Consider the following 14,059-nt stretch of genomic DNA (forward strand, 5'->3'; position numbering starts at 1 on the left):
TCCACACACACCTCCTCTTGCCTTGGTGATTTTTTTCATGTTGACCTTAAGACACTCTGTTCTATAGTAGCCTCTATTTGATTCCATATTTTCTATTTTCCTCATAATATAAATGTTGGTTATAAAAAACAAATCATAGACCAATAATAAGGCAGAGAGAAAGAAAAAGGTTAAAAATGCTTCATTCTACTAAAAAGATTTAGCTCCATATTCAGCTGTAGAGTGAAATAATAAGGCCTAGATACCAGATAGGTAATTAAATCCACATTCCGTTTCTGGCTTTCGCGCTCTAGTGCTGGGTGGCCCTGTGAGGGTCATCCAGCCTCCGTCATTTCCTCGCGGGCCCAAAGGCCAGCTCAGCAATCTCCTCCCTACCTCCCGAGACAAGCCCAGGACAGATGAGATAAGGGTCTGGCAAGCGCTTGATTTCTTTGGAATCCATATCACATTCTCGTAAGATCATTCTGACCAGTGTAAGTACCATGAGTATAGGCAAGAATCGGTGCTGAACTCACTTTTGGCACAAAGAGGTGGCGTCTTTTAAAGACGGAGATGTGCTCGTGGGGACATGTGGTTTGCGTCTGTGACCGGCCTTCTCCGCTCTGCTGACAGCACTCCCTGGAAAGAGGGTGGCTCCGGGAGCCCCTCCTTAACAGCCTCTTTCTAAAAACTCTGCGCCTCATCTGAGAATTATGACAGCTCCGGGCAGAGAGCTTTTCCTTAAGAATTCTGCAGGAGGCTGAGTTGAAAACATCGCCCCACCCAGTTTCTGAAATGGAACCAAATTCCAAGATAACAACTAACTCATAACAGAAATCATAAATTAAGTCACACAGGCAGAACACGGTTAAGTAATTTCCTTCGCTAGATCTACCTGCCCTTGTCATCGGAGACTGTTTAAACCTGAAATGCTATGTATAGTGGAAGGACCTTGAGACAAATGAAAAGTCTGTGTAATTGGAGGGAGAAGGGGGTTTTCTGGCCGAGCCTGGTTCAGAGAAACAGTGCGTCTTACAAATTGACTCAGCAAAGGGTGCAGTTTCCTAATTTTCAAAAGTATTCTCCTGAGTCACCTACTGACCTTGGAATGTTCTACCACAAAAGCACGAAAAGGGAGATGGCTGTAAGAAGAGCCTCACACGGTCTTTATTCTCATCCCAAATGCAGATCCCAAGAGCTGAGGAAGGCGGGTCCATGATCTTAGGAAGACATTTCATCTTCCTCAGGCACGTACTTTTGAGCCTGTTATGGACCGATGGCCTCAGAGAGTGGTATTAAAGGAAATAAATGCCATGGCCACCTAAAAGAAAATTGAGTTCTGGAGTGTCATTACTTCAAAGTGGGTGCGCATCACAAGCTGGGAAGCTAAGGGCTGCTGACTGACAGGCTGTTGTCACAGCTTCACTCGGGAGCACCAGTAGGTGTTTTCTGTGAAGCTTGGTGGTGGCAGTGGCTGCCTTCACAGAAGGGGCCCTTCTGGGATTTCTGAGCTATGAAATGAGCTTCAGAAATAATGCATTCGATGAGGTAAACAGAGGTTGGTGAATTACTTCCACTGATAAAACATTTGTCCGGCAGTTCTTTAAAAACTCTAATAGCTCAGGAGACTCCCAGAGTAAAATGAATAATTTCTGCAAGTTAAAATGATTAATTTTCTGTTAGTGATTTATTCTTCCTCTTTCGTTAGGTACAAATAGAATTTCCTGTCTTAATGGCAACAGCCCTTATAAGTTGTGCAGGCTCAATTCCAAGTTCACCTAAGTCCACTTATGCTGTGACGGATCCTAAGAACAACTAGTTACAGGACTCCGAATCCAGGATAAAGCCTTATTTCTGTGGCCGTCCTGTGGGTTCTAGCCGGCCACACATCAGGGGCCCGGGGCTGCACCGGAGTGCTGGCACACGAGTCCCCTCCACGTCCCCTCCGTGGGAGAAGGGGCGGCTCCACCTCGGGCGGGAGCTGCTGAGCCTGGGGCCCCTGCCTAGACAGACACGGGGGCCTTTCCGGACGCCTGCTGCCACGCATTTATATGTGAACTGCCTGAAGAAAGTCGTCCTTTCTTCTGGAATCGATCTCCAGAAAAATCTTCACACCTCTTCCAAAAGATAGAACTTTTTACATTTATTTATCTTTGGCACTGTCATTCAGATAACTTACGATTTTTAAAAAAATAAACTTTAAACTCATTCCTAGGTAAACCTACACCAGCTCCACGACAGCAAATCTGGTAAGAATGTGAACTTGGGCTTGATGGGTCTACGGCTGATGTGGGGTTTCTCAACCAAGACAAGTCCTCCAAGTGGCCTGTGGGCAGGCCATTCCCTTCAACATGAACTACTGGTATTTCCGGCTTTTCCTTCAGCTGAAATTCTTATGTAAACTGACTATGTAAATTACTCGATCACCTCAATTATTATTTGAAAAAAGTAATCAGAATTACTGCAACGAAATGTTTCCAAGTTCAAACTTTATTTTCTTAACTGACGGGCTGTGGGTGGGGCGGCCAGGAGAGATGCTATTAGGCACTCAAACTACGGGCAAGAAACAGGTGCCGAAAGCTAACATGCTGAGCTCTGAACAAAACAAAATGAGACACTTTTATTCTTCGGTTCTGTTATTATAAAGCATTCAAAGTTCTAGGACTTATTAACTGAACTCAAAAAGTGGAATGAGAAACAACTAATTATTCGAACTAGAAGAATTCTGAAAATAAAATCATTGCAGGAGAGCAGTATTTTAAAACCTACCTACCTGTGTCCTGGAAACTACAATAAATACCACGAATTCTTCTGCAAAACTGAGTTAAGAAACACAGAAGTCTGGGACCGTAAGATCTGCTAACCCCTAGCGTGGCACACCCCTCTCTGTCACCAATTATTTCCAAGTGAGGGTGACGTCTGGGCACGTCCTTCTTACCAGTGAGTGGGCTGTGGGACCGCCACACCAAGACCTGCCACATCTCACAACCAGGACAAAGCACAGCTCGTGTCTGACAGTGAGAATCCCGGGATTCTGAGCTGATGGCAAGCGGAACGAAACCCTATTTGCTGTCAAATTCTTCCTAAAAGAATTTGGTCTCGCATTCCAGTAACGAACCAGGACAGGTGCTCCTCTCAGCAGGAACAGAAGACCTGGTCGATGTGACTGTCCCTCAATGGCTTTTGCAGAGGACTTTGGTCACCTGCATACCATGGAAGCCCAGGATTCCTGCTTCTCCTGTCAATGTATTCTGTAGGTTTTTGGATTCCATAGAGAGAGAATCATGGGATACTCCAGGCCATCTTTACAGAAGGTGAGCCTACACAGACTGGATACAAGTCAGATCTATCTTCCTAGCCAGCACTGGTGAGGCCCACACCAGGGTGCACTTCCTGTGCTCTAGAAGGCACCTCGGGCCAGGCTGGGCCCCTGTTTCCATCAGAGCAGAACAGGGCTCTGTGCAAGATTCCAGTGAAAAACAACAGGTTCTTCTGCTTAAAATAAAAAAACTTAAACACAGTGCCACAGACACCGTGACAGAAAACCAGGACACAGCGCTGGGAAGGGCCAGTGATTTTTTCTGAATCCTCAGGGTTAAAGTCTTCTAACCCAGACACCCCAAAGTCCTCGTCCCTGGCACCTGGTCCTGGCATGACTCTCAGTACATAGCAGCTGTTTGAAAATGTTAATGACGACTGTCATTTATAGATAAAAAGAGGCTACTTCATACCAGACCACAGACAAGCTACACGCACATCCCCAGCGAGGGGTGGTGACGACTTACCTTATCACTGTCCAGTGTGTTCTGTGATGTCCGGGAGGCGATTGAAATTGTGTCCGGCTGGCTGCTGCCATCGCCTTGGCTATCCAGGTCTTCTCCATCCCTGGGGACGCAAAGAGACTTTCAATGCCTGACACTGCTGGCTTTGTTTTCCAAGACCGGTAAAGATCGTCCATCAGTGTTGCAGAAATAACAGACGCGTTTAAAGAGGTGGAAGTCAGGGTCGTGCTTGCTGCTGCGGCCGTGGCGCTGATGGTGACTGATCACGCTTTACTGAGTATAGGCTCTTTGCCGGGTGCTGGGCGCAGGGGCTAACACAGATCACTCCATTTAATTCACACAATAATAAAATACAGTTGACATGACTTTTTCCACTTCAGAAGCGAGAAACAAAAAAGTCCAGATGCTATCACTCACTCGTCCAAGGCCAGGGAAGGTGATAGGGGCTTGCACGTAGCCCTTCATTCACTCTCGAGCTGAGGCAGATTCTTAACAAAGCAATCTCATTACTAAGAACGCTGTTACATGTAAACTGTATTTTATAAAAACGTGTTCCTCAAACTATGTGAGAAACAGGAGTTTTGAAAAGCGGGAAGCTGACATGCCTTTTCCCTACTACACAGCACACTTTCAAAAGGTCGCGGGCACTCACCTCCTCCCCTTCTGCCTGGTGGTGGGGGCCGTTTTGGGGAGGTGAATGGGCTCCTTCAGGGCGCCTTTCAGGTGGATGGTCCTCTCCTGTATCACTTCTCTGATGTGCTTGATCCAGTCCTGCTTGTTTTCTATGCTGGAAGCCTGACGAGGTGTGAGAATCCATCAGGACACCGGAGGGCCCTTTCCAGATCCTGCACTAACCACACTCAGCTCTCTCACATTCCTGGAGTTTCCCCTTCTAAAAATAACTTTTCATCAGAAAAGCAACCACATCCTGTGTTTAATCTGCCACCAAATAAATGACTCTAGTTTTGAATATTTTTTTTCATAGAAACTATTTTTATTTTATAGCATTTATGTTATTCTAGATTTCTGAATATTCTAAGAAGCAATCCCCAGTTCCAAGAACTTTTAAGCAGCTCTGGAAAAATATAAAAACACAGCCACCCCTAAACCAAAGCTTCTTTGAGGCTATTTAGGCCAAGAGTCATGGTCAGTGGCTAGTGAAGTGTCAACGGAACCTGAGCCGATGCCCACAGTCACGCTGCCTTGTCCACGGGTCCCACTGAACAAGAGCTGCAGCTGCGACATCTTCCCCCTGCACCCTCTCTCCCGCCAGCACTCTGTGGAGCTGGGTGTCCCTTCTCCTCCTGTGACCAACGAGGAACTGGGGCCTGGACACATTAGAAATGTGCCCAGGGTCACATGCCAGCGGATGAAGCTGGAATTTCTGGACTGCATGACAGAACCTATTCCACAAGCTCTGCATTTATCAACCTCTGGTTATACCGCCAGAATAAAGCAGTGCAACCTACAGCCAAAGACATGGGGTGGATTTACCTCAGCTCCATGACAACTGTGGAGAAAGGTTCTCTGACAATGACACACAGGCAGATACTCAACAAGCATTTGTTGAATGAACACATATGGCATCACTTTTTCCAGATTTTTTTCTTTCACTGTGCCTCAAAGGAGGTTTTATTTATTTATTTTTTAACATGTTCTGAGCCTTAGTAACAGTTTTTAATTTCCTTATGGTCAACATCAATCTCCTATGATATAAGCAAAATTCCCTGTAAATGATTAAAACAATCGTCAGTGGGATTGCAGATGAGCTCACGAAGGGAGGGAGCCCATCATGTTCTCATGGCGGACCTTGTTTTTGAAACTAGAAAGCCAAAGCCCATGTTGGGAAAGGGAATGAAAATTGAGATCTCTCTAAATAAAATGTTTTATCTGGAAGCTGTGTCTTTAAAGTTATTGAGGGGCAGTAATGGGGAAATAAAGGATAAATAAAGGATAAAAGGGGCCTCTTACTCCCGTCCCAGGACCTGACGCCAGGAGAGCAGTAAAACTGACTTCTTCTGGGTTAGGAGGCAGGTGATTAGGGAACAAGGGAGTTGATGCATGAAATAATTGTCTCAGGATGGAAAACTCTGAACTCTGTAGATCTACTGGAATTTAAATGCCCGGGACGAATGTCCTGGGGGTTAAACAAAGAGAAGCATCTGAGGAAGAACATTTGGCAGAGTTTGGAGACCACTGAGAAAAACTGTTAATATGGTCCAGAAATAAAGAAAATTCTCATGACATAAAGCGTATCGATCATCACATTTATGGAGACTAATTCTCCCAGCAGTCTCATGCTGTTTAAGGAAGGATTTAAATCCTTCCTTGCAGACCACAAAAGCTAAAAAAGGCTACAACTGTTTTACAACTACTAGGCCATCACCTTCACTGCCATGGCCATTACCATCACTGCTGTCACCATCATGACCATCGCCACCACATCTCCACAGTCGCCACCACTCAAAAAGCTCCACCATGATCTCAACCATCACAACCACCTCTACCACCACTACCAGCTCCACCACAAAGCGCTCTCTGAAATGAATGAGGGCCTCACTTCCTTTATAGTCTCTCCTTGGAAGTCAGGAAAATGTTACTCGAAATTCCCTAGAACACGTTCACCTGGTGAATTAAAATAAAGCCCACAGCAAGTCTTATTCTTCAATCGCATCATGAGTATTTTATTATGTCCCACATGAAAGTAATTGTCTGGCAAAGTACCTGGCACTATTTCTTAGGTGTCCCCTTTGGCATCTGTCAGTGCAGCTGATCTGGATAAACACTTAATGTAAGTCGGAGGTTTTAAGGTCTTGAGTGTACTTTAAAATTTTATGCCTTAGAAAAGTTGTTATCTAATATGTAGCTATTGGTGCAATTTACATTTTACAGGGCTTTATGCCAGTACTGATGAGGACACGCTGGGTTGGTAATCAGATACTGCCAAACAATCCATTATTTCCAATTGACTAGAGACCTTAGAAACACAATGGCTTCGTGGTCAACGGTCACTAAAGCACTAAAGTACAGACTCTACAAGAGTGACATGCCGCTGAATAACTCACAGTCGCTGCAAGTCCCATAGAGAGGTTAAAAGGAATGTAAGAGACAAAATCACTGACATGCAAGTTCACACACCAGAGTCCCATTAAGCTTTTGGCTCGGCTCCCAATATTCTACAAATCTTTGTCTAGATCTTCCCCCAAACATCCTGAAGTCGATTATGGTCTTTCCAGACAGCCCCAAAAGACAGTTTCATCTGTATTTTCTCAAACACAGAAGAAGGGAAGTACCTAAGACACCCTCAGGGCACTCTGCCATTCCTGGGAGAGGGTGGTATAATCAAAACAGAGTTCAAATCACATATTCAAAGATACTTTCCTCCCTCAAAGACTAGGTGCCTCAAAGCACCCTGTTTTTGAACATGTTAAATCATAACTCTGTACCTGATAATCACCTCCCGCTTCTTCCTCTGGCCCCAAACCAGAAAGCCAAGAGCCCAAGACCTCACGGAGACTTGGCTTGTTCAGCCCGGAAGCTGTCAAAGCCCCTCCCGAATCTATCAGATGCCCATTTTCCTTTGGAAAGCAAAGGTCAAGTGTGCAACGGGGTCTGTGGGTCCACACCTCTCTCCTCCTAGATCCTAACTTCCCGCATCTCTTATGGAATCAATTAATTCTTTTTAAGACTGAAAGAATGGAAGAAGTTTGAAGACCCTGCTCCATTTGATCTTTTAGTAGGCAAGCTAGAGTTTAGCTCAAGTTATTTCATCGCTAGAATACCAAACTGAATTTATTCTGCCATTCTTCATTAGTGATCACTAATCCCAAAAGGAGCACATAAAATGATAGGAAAACCAGTATGTTTCAACGACACTGCCATGATAAACTTGTTACCCAGCATGTCCCCGAGCTTTACGCGGACGCACCTTAAGGACGATCTTATTATCTGAAGTTGGCGTCCTCCCCACCCACAGCGCGAATTTGCAAGGATCTCCTTCAACGTGTTCTGTGACACCCAACTCTGAGGTCTGGAAAAAAAGACAATTATACAATTAGGTGACACTAAAATTCAGAGATCAAGACCATTTTTAGTGACTATGGTTCTAACAACACAGGTCTGTTCACGTTAACAGGTAATCCTTAGCCCTCATTTTAGTTAAAATGAGGAAATTTTGTTCTTAGGCTACACACGATCGGTTTCGTCTCTTTCATTTCCTCTGATGCAGGTCAACAAGCAAATCCACAGGAAGGAAAGCAAAATTATCTGAATACCCTATGACCTGGAAATCAAGAGCTGACTATTTTCAGCCTGATAAATACAAATCAGTCTGTTCCAGTTGCAAAACAGCTGCCACCTTGCGTTTTCAGCACTAATCAAGTAGCCCCCTTCACAGAGGCAAATGGTGTTTTAACCGCTTAGTTATTTTCCAGTTTGTTTATCGATAGCATTAACTTTTAGTATTTCGCCAACAGTTTTAAGAACTAAGAAACAAAATTTCGCCGTAATATATGCAATTGTAAACATGCAGAACGCGGAAGAGTGTAGACGAAGGTCAACCTCGTCAGTCTCCCCTTCCCCCTAACACGTTCTCCTCTCTCCTGCAAAGGAAGAAATTCATAATCTGTATCTCCAGAGGTGGCCTCTGAGGGAAACTTAACTTTTAAAAGACAAATTAAGTGAAGATATATCAGCTTCTAAAACAGACTGGTTTGGTCTCTAAGGATGCATTAAAGCCAGCTAGTGAAATTACTAGCCAGCAATGCTGCATTTTTTCTTTCCAGTTAGAATATGATCTAAAATGATGTAAGGTGGGCTGTGATCCAAAGGACAATCTCCAACAGGATATAAACTAGGGAAAACTGTAAGAAAACCATTAGTTTGAACTTGCGAATTCCAGATTATTATTAAGAAGATTTCTATGCTTAGTAGTACTTTATTACTTTGGGAATTTGATTAACATATGGATATCATAAAAAATATAATGTATAAAATGTAAATTGTCCAAATTCCAAACATCCGTCAATATTTCTAAGCAGCAATCTGCCATATTTTGTGTAAAGAAACCAGATTCTATTGCATTTACTATTCTTTCTCTGATTTTTCCTTAGTTTTGCACAATCTTCCCCTGCCTGGCCCTGCCCGACAATTCTGTGTTGATAGTCCTCTGAGATATCACCCACTAAGGGAAGATGGGACTACAGAGGCCCCAGGAGACGACACCTGCCTAAGACTTTCCTGACAGTTGATAAGGCGGTTTTATAGAGACTGGTTGGGCGTGCCACTAGTGAAAAAAAGAAAGATACCAGGTAAGTTTCTCTTGCCAGAAAGCACACTGACAAGTTAAATAAGAATTCGAAAGCATCGCATAGTGGTAAGCACAGAAGGGTAGCCATGTCTGGATAGGTGGGGTTGTGGATCTTTAAAACTCTTTTTGCTTATGTGAATTTTCTCTAGTAATCATATTTTGCTATTGTAAGAAAACATAAATTTACTTTTCATAAATTTATTTTTAATTAAAAAAACCAAATCTCATCAGTAAGCACCTATGGTAAGGCCTCTCAAATCTATCCCAATGTTAGTAAATGGAAAATTAATTATGATATGAGAACTCACTTAATCACAGTCTGATATGATCAATTCATATATTTATAAAGCTAGTTAAGGCACATGGGAGATAAATGATTTTAATGCACCTACAAAGTGTCTTCCTATCTCGCAGTTAAGAGTCTGGCATTTGGAGAGAGCAAGTGCTCTAAGCCTAAGGCAATGCAATCTCATGAGCGCCCTCTAGTGCACCCAAGGCGGTCAGAGAACTTGACACAAATCCCATTTTCAGGGAGGTGGGGAGGCTGAACTGATGGCAACATACATTCATTTTTCTCTGCCTACAAAAAACTGCAATTGTGTTACCTTTACACTTACAGTTCCGAACACCTATACTTACAAACAATTTGCTTTTATAAAGGTACTTGCTTCTCCCACTGGAATCTTTCACTTCTTTACTAAAGACTAAGGACATTTCAAAAAGGAAGAGATGCCGTTCTCGACCCTTTCGAATTAAGGTTTTTGGGTCCCACACTTGGAAGGATTCCTGCAGGATGAGTTCTCCCTGAGACTCAATGTTTTCATCAAACCCTGCAATATAAAAAAAGAAGGCACGATCAATTTAAAAGGAAAGGGAAAGTGATGCACGAGACACGGCACTGTGCAGGCTGAAGCAGTTATAACACGCCCAGGAAACCTCGGCTCGGCTTCCCACTGGGGCGGGCCCTGGCTGCGCCCGCCGGCGCTGCGCACCTCCACGGAGGTGTCCACAGTTCCTCCTGAATCGCGACTTCGCGCATCTTTTCCCTTATTCAAAACAATTCAGCGATTCCTTGTGGCTGTGCTCTTTGGGTTCCGCCTTGTTGGGGTGGCATCCTGACCCTCTGCCATCTGGTTGAACCCCCTCCTTCCCTTCACCCACAGCACTCCATCTACAAACCTTCTCTGTCCACGCCGTTCCCTGCCTCCCCAGGCCCTGCCCCTTCCAGCCTGTGTCTTCATCCTCTGCTTCCTCAGCCTACAGCACGCTTCCCAGACTTTGCCACCTCTCTTCAAGGGCCTGGCTGCCCAGCCCAGGTGAGTTCTCCCACCTCTGAATGCAAACTTCTTCAAGCAAATCACTCATCTCTGGCCCCTGGCTGGCTCTCACTGCTGCTCATCTCTTCACAAAGACGGCCCGTTGTGTGCACTTTAAGCTACAAGGGCACAAAGTGGAATCCCGGGCCGGGGCTGCTAGTTACCTCCCAACTCCCACTGTATCCTCTTCCCTAAGGTCAGAGGCTCTCCTCCCTTGGTGGCCACCCCAGTAAGCACTGCACTTCCCAGCCCCCTCCGCAGTTAGAGGCAGCCATGCACCCACATGCCCACACGCCCACACAGGGAGCCACGGGTACACCTTCTGGTCCCACCCCTCTTCCCACGTCCTGCTAGAGGGAATGTGGACACGGTCTCTACACATCCTGAACCAAGGTGACCAGACAACATCCAGGGAGTGGAGAGTGACCAGCGGGACAAGCGCATATGTAGGGCTGCTGCCAGCTCCGGATTTCGCACCAAAGAAAGAAAAAGCCCTTGTGCTTGGCTTCTGATTTTTGGGTCTCTGTTACGAACAGCAGCATCTCGGCCCTAACTAGTGCACTGCTCCGTGCTTCTGAGGGCAATGACGCAGGCTGGCACAAGCACTCGGGGCACGGCTACTTCTTGTAAATATTTCTGTGTAAACTGATAATAAGAGTTAAGCTCTGTAACACAGAAATGACTTTCTTAAACAGAGCAGTCATAGAAACTGTAACTGCGGCAATAATTTTTAGGCATATTTTACTGATTCTCTCTTTAATACGTTACACACCACATTCAACTCCATTAGCAGGTATGTGGTACCTGCTGTGTTCAAGGCTCTAGCGAGTGATGCAAAGGACACAGAGATGGGGAAGCGACAAGCCCCTGTAAGGATTTTAGAAACTTGGGCGACTGATCTATCCTTCCTTCTACCCATCCACTTAACACGGAGGCCAGGTAACCCAAGCCATGTGACACGGAGCGCTCCTGGTGCTCAGAGTATGGAGAGGCCGTTCTCCAGTTACAGGACAAAAACAGGTGTTTAAAGAGGTACAAGTATTTCATGGGATCTAAAGGAAGCCAATAAATCCAATTTTTGAAAAAAGATGTTCACATCCAGATTCTTAACTCCTTAACTAAACACTGATGCGTGAAGCCAGGATTTTCACGTGTGGGCAATCCATCCAAAACGGTGCGGCAGAAGGCGCAGTGAATGCTGGGGGCGTGGAGGGGGCGTGGGTGCCGTTACCTTCCAGCATGCTGAGGTGCATGGCGTCGTTCGCTCGCTTCGGCACGCTGAGCATCACCTCCAGGCCGTCTTTAATCTCCCCCTTCCCCTCCTCACAGCACGTGAGCAGCTCCTGCAGAAGACCGAGACCATGAACTAACCAGAGTCTGTGGAAACGAGTCTATGAAAATCCACGATTTGCAGGGTAAAAACAGGCTGTGGTCAGCTGCGCATAGGTTATCAGAGAAAACAAAGTACTGCTTCTCTATCCAGCTCCAACGAGGACAGCTCCTCACATGAGAGTAGACCAGATGTAGTCATGGTTTAAGATGGAATTAGGGTCATGTTAACTACCAAACCCCCAAAATGATAAACAAAAATATTTAAGGAGTAGAGCAGAGTGCAGTCAGCTATCGGTAGTGTCTGAAGGTCATGCCGGGGTCCAGCTATGACCGCTAAGCTCCCCATAGGACGCCGGCGTGATGGTGAACTCTTTGGTGCCATCAACACGATGCCACCTAACCTGGCACCGCCGTGCGTGCAGCGGGAACAGCCACGCTATGGGAACATCTGGTCACGTGCTTCTCGTCTAAGCGCCGATACATGAATGACAGCCGGGCCAACACACTCAGATTCCGCTGGGCTCCAAGTTCCCTCCTTACCAGTGTAGTCATGATTATTTTAAATCAGCAACAGTGAAAACAGCCTTTGTGTCCCCGCATTCAACGAAAGAGGGACAGGACATTGCAGTCGGCTTTGGCCTCACACTGGATGCTTGAGAGCGATGGAGCTGCCTGACAAGCACCTTCACGCATGAACGTATAGCGTTTATTATTCTGAACAGCTTAGCAAAAAGTGCTTTCGAAATGCAATGTATGGGGACTAACTGCACTGGCAGAAAATCTTCCTCACTGTTCTCTAGAAGAACCCTCGGCAGCATCAAGGGAGATTTGTAAACCAAAGCGCTGGACTAGATGTGAAGTCATGGAGAAAGAGAATTTTAGTGGAACCACATGCTAAAAACAAAATCCGCAGGTCTTAAGAACACCAAAAGATGCACTGCCTTTGCAGAATTAGAAAGCGAAGAGCAAATGCAAATATAAACTTAGCCTACTGACTTCTATTTCCTGTTTACAGCAGCCACATCTTTCTGCAGTGACAGCCATATGGCTGCTTAATGGGATTCTGACACGGAAGTGCAGAGAACGGGTCCAGCGAAAAGCTCTGTAATGGTCATTATCTCTTTTGCAAAAGAATGTAGACACTTCTTACTGTCTCTAGATTTTTCTTATCAACAAAAAGAGTAAGAAGAGTTTCAGACATTCATAACTCCACCTTCTGAATTTCTTTTATATCTAGAAAAATTATATCATCACCTCCAATTGCTATGCTAGGACCCAACTGGTCCTACCTGGACATAAAATACTGTTACCGGGATGAATGGATGTTCTGCGCATCTAACGCTTACTAACGCTCACCAGCCAAGAACTGGCAGGGTCAAGTAAGTATCATCAGATGGAGGTTGTAAACTACCTGTCTTGTAGTCAAGAAAATGTGTATCAATTATGTATAATGCAGTCTATGACAACTCTTGCCACAAATTCTACATTTTCTTTACTATTCTTTCGTTAAGACTAATCGTTACTAGATTTTAACAAGTGTGATTTTAATTATGATCACTCATAAGCAAGACAAAGAAGAGGTCAGTCTGACTCAAATACTTATGACGTGTGTGAACAATCCTCTCCGTAAGGGTGTGTGCGAATCAGCTGCACTGGAGGTGGCAGGCAGCAAGCGTCCTCGGGGCGAGTTCTTCTGAGATTCGGCCCCACTGAGTGCAGATGCAGAGCCAAGCGCGGACAGCAGGGAGCCGCGGACGACAGGGAGCCAGTGACGACCTGGGCCCTCACCTCGGAGGCCAGTTCCCACCCTGCAGCCCGGCACTGGCTCAGTCAGCCAGCCACACTGGGGACAATGGTCTAAGACAGTCAGGACTGTCGGCTTCTCTTCCCGGTCTCACTCTGTGTGAGGGACTAGGATCGGTCGACAATGTTTCGGTTTATAATCGATGAATACATTCTTATTTGCCTGCTGAGAAATCGGTTGGGGTGATGAATGGCCATGAATTAAAAAATAAAAATAGTGTGCTGGGTGTTATTTTAAGAATTCAGTGTACTTTACATAAAAGTAAATGTCAAAATACTAATGTACAATCCAAACTTTGCAGGCTGAAGATGCTTCATACATACTTTCAAAAGGAGCTGATACTTCGTTATTCGCTGAACTGGTTTGATAAGGTAGGAAGAGATGGAATTGGCTAATCCATGCCGCTGCTGTATCTCCTGAATTAAAAAAAAAAAAAAAATTGTACATATTTATAAATAAAAACATCGCTGGGTAAGTTAGCATGAACTAAAAATTTACATTTATTTACCTCCATAATGATATGCACGCATCACTATTT

At 45.0% G+C, this 14,059-nt stretch overlaps 1 protein-coding gene across 1 annotated transcript in view; it reads right to left on the reverse strand.

Moving 5' to 3' along the window:
• Nucleotides 1–1,967: 1,967 nt before the first annotated feature.
• Nucleotides 1,968–14,059, reverse strand: part of LOC105294779 (triple functional domain protein-like) — a 236,917-nt gene continuing 224,825 nt past the window's right edge. Inside the window, exons 28-34 of the mRNA XM_023532946.1 lie at nucleotides 13,845–13,937; nucleotides 11,617–11,728; nucleotides 9,709–9,899; nucleotides 7,690–7,791; nucleotides 4,414–4,556; nucleotides 3,765–3,864; nucleotides 1,968–2,096 (exon numbers count right to left, since the gene is read on the reverse strand). Coding sequence (XP_023388714.1) covers nucleotides 1,983–2,096; nucleotides 3,765–3,864; nucleotides 4,414–4,556; nucleotides 7,690–7,791; nucleotides 9,709–9,899; nucleotides 11,617–11,728; nucleotides 13,845–13,937 — 855 coding nt within the window. The 3' untranslated portion in view covers nucleotides 1,968–1,982. The remainder of the gene's footprint in view (nucleotides 2,097–3,764; nucleotides 3,865–4,413; nucleotides 4,557–7,689; nucleotides 7,792–9,708; nucleotides 9,900–11,616; nucleotides 11,729–13,844; nucleotides 13,938–14,059) is intronic.

The sequence above is a fragment of the Pteropus vampyrus genome, unplaced genomic scaffold, assembly GCF_000151845.1.
Source record: "Pteropus vampyrus isolate Shadow unplaced genomic scaffold, Pvam_2.0 Scaffold94, whole genome shotgun sequence".
Lineage (NCBI taxonomy): Eukaryota > Metazoa > Chordata > Mammalia > Chiroptera > Pteropodidae > Pteropus > Pteropus vampyrus.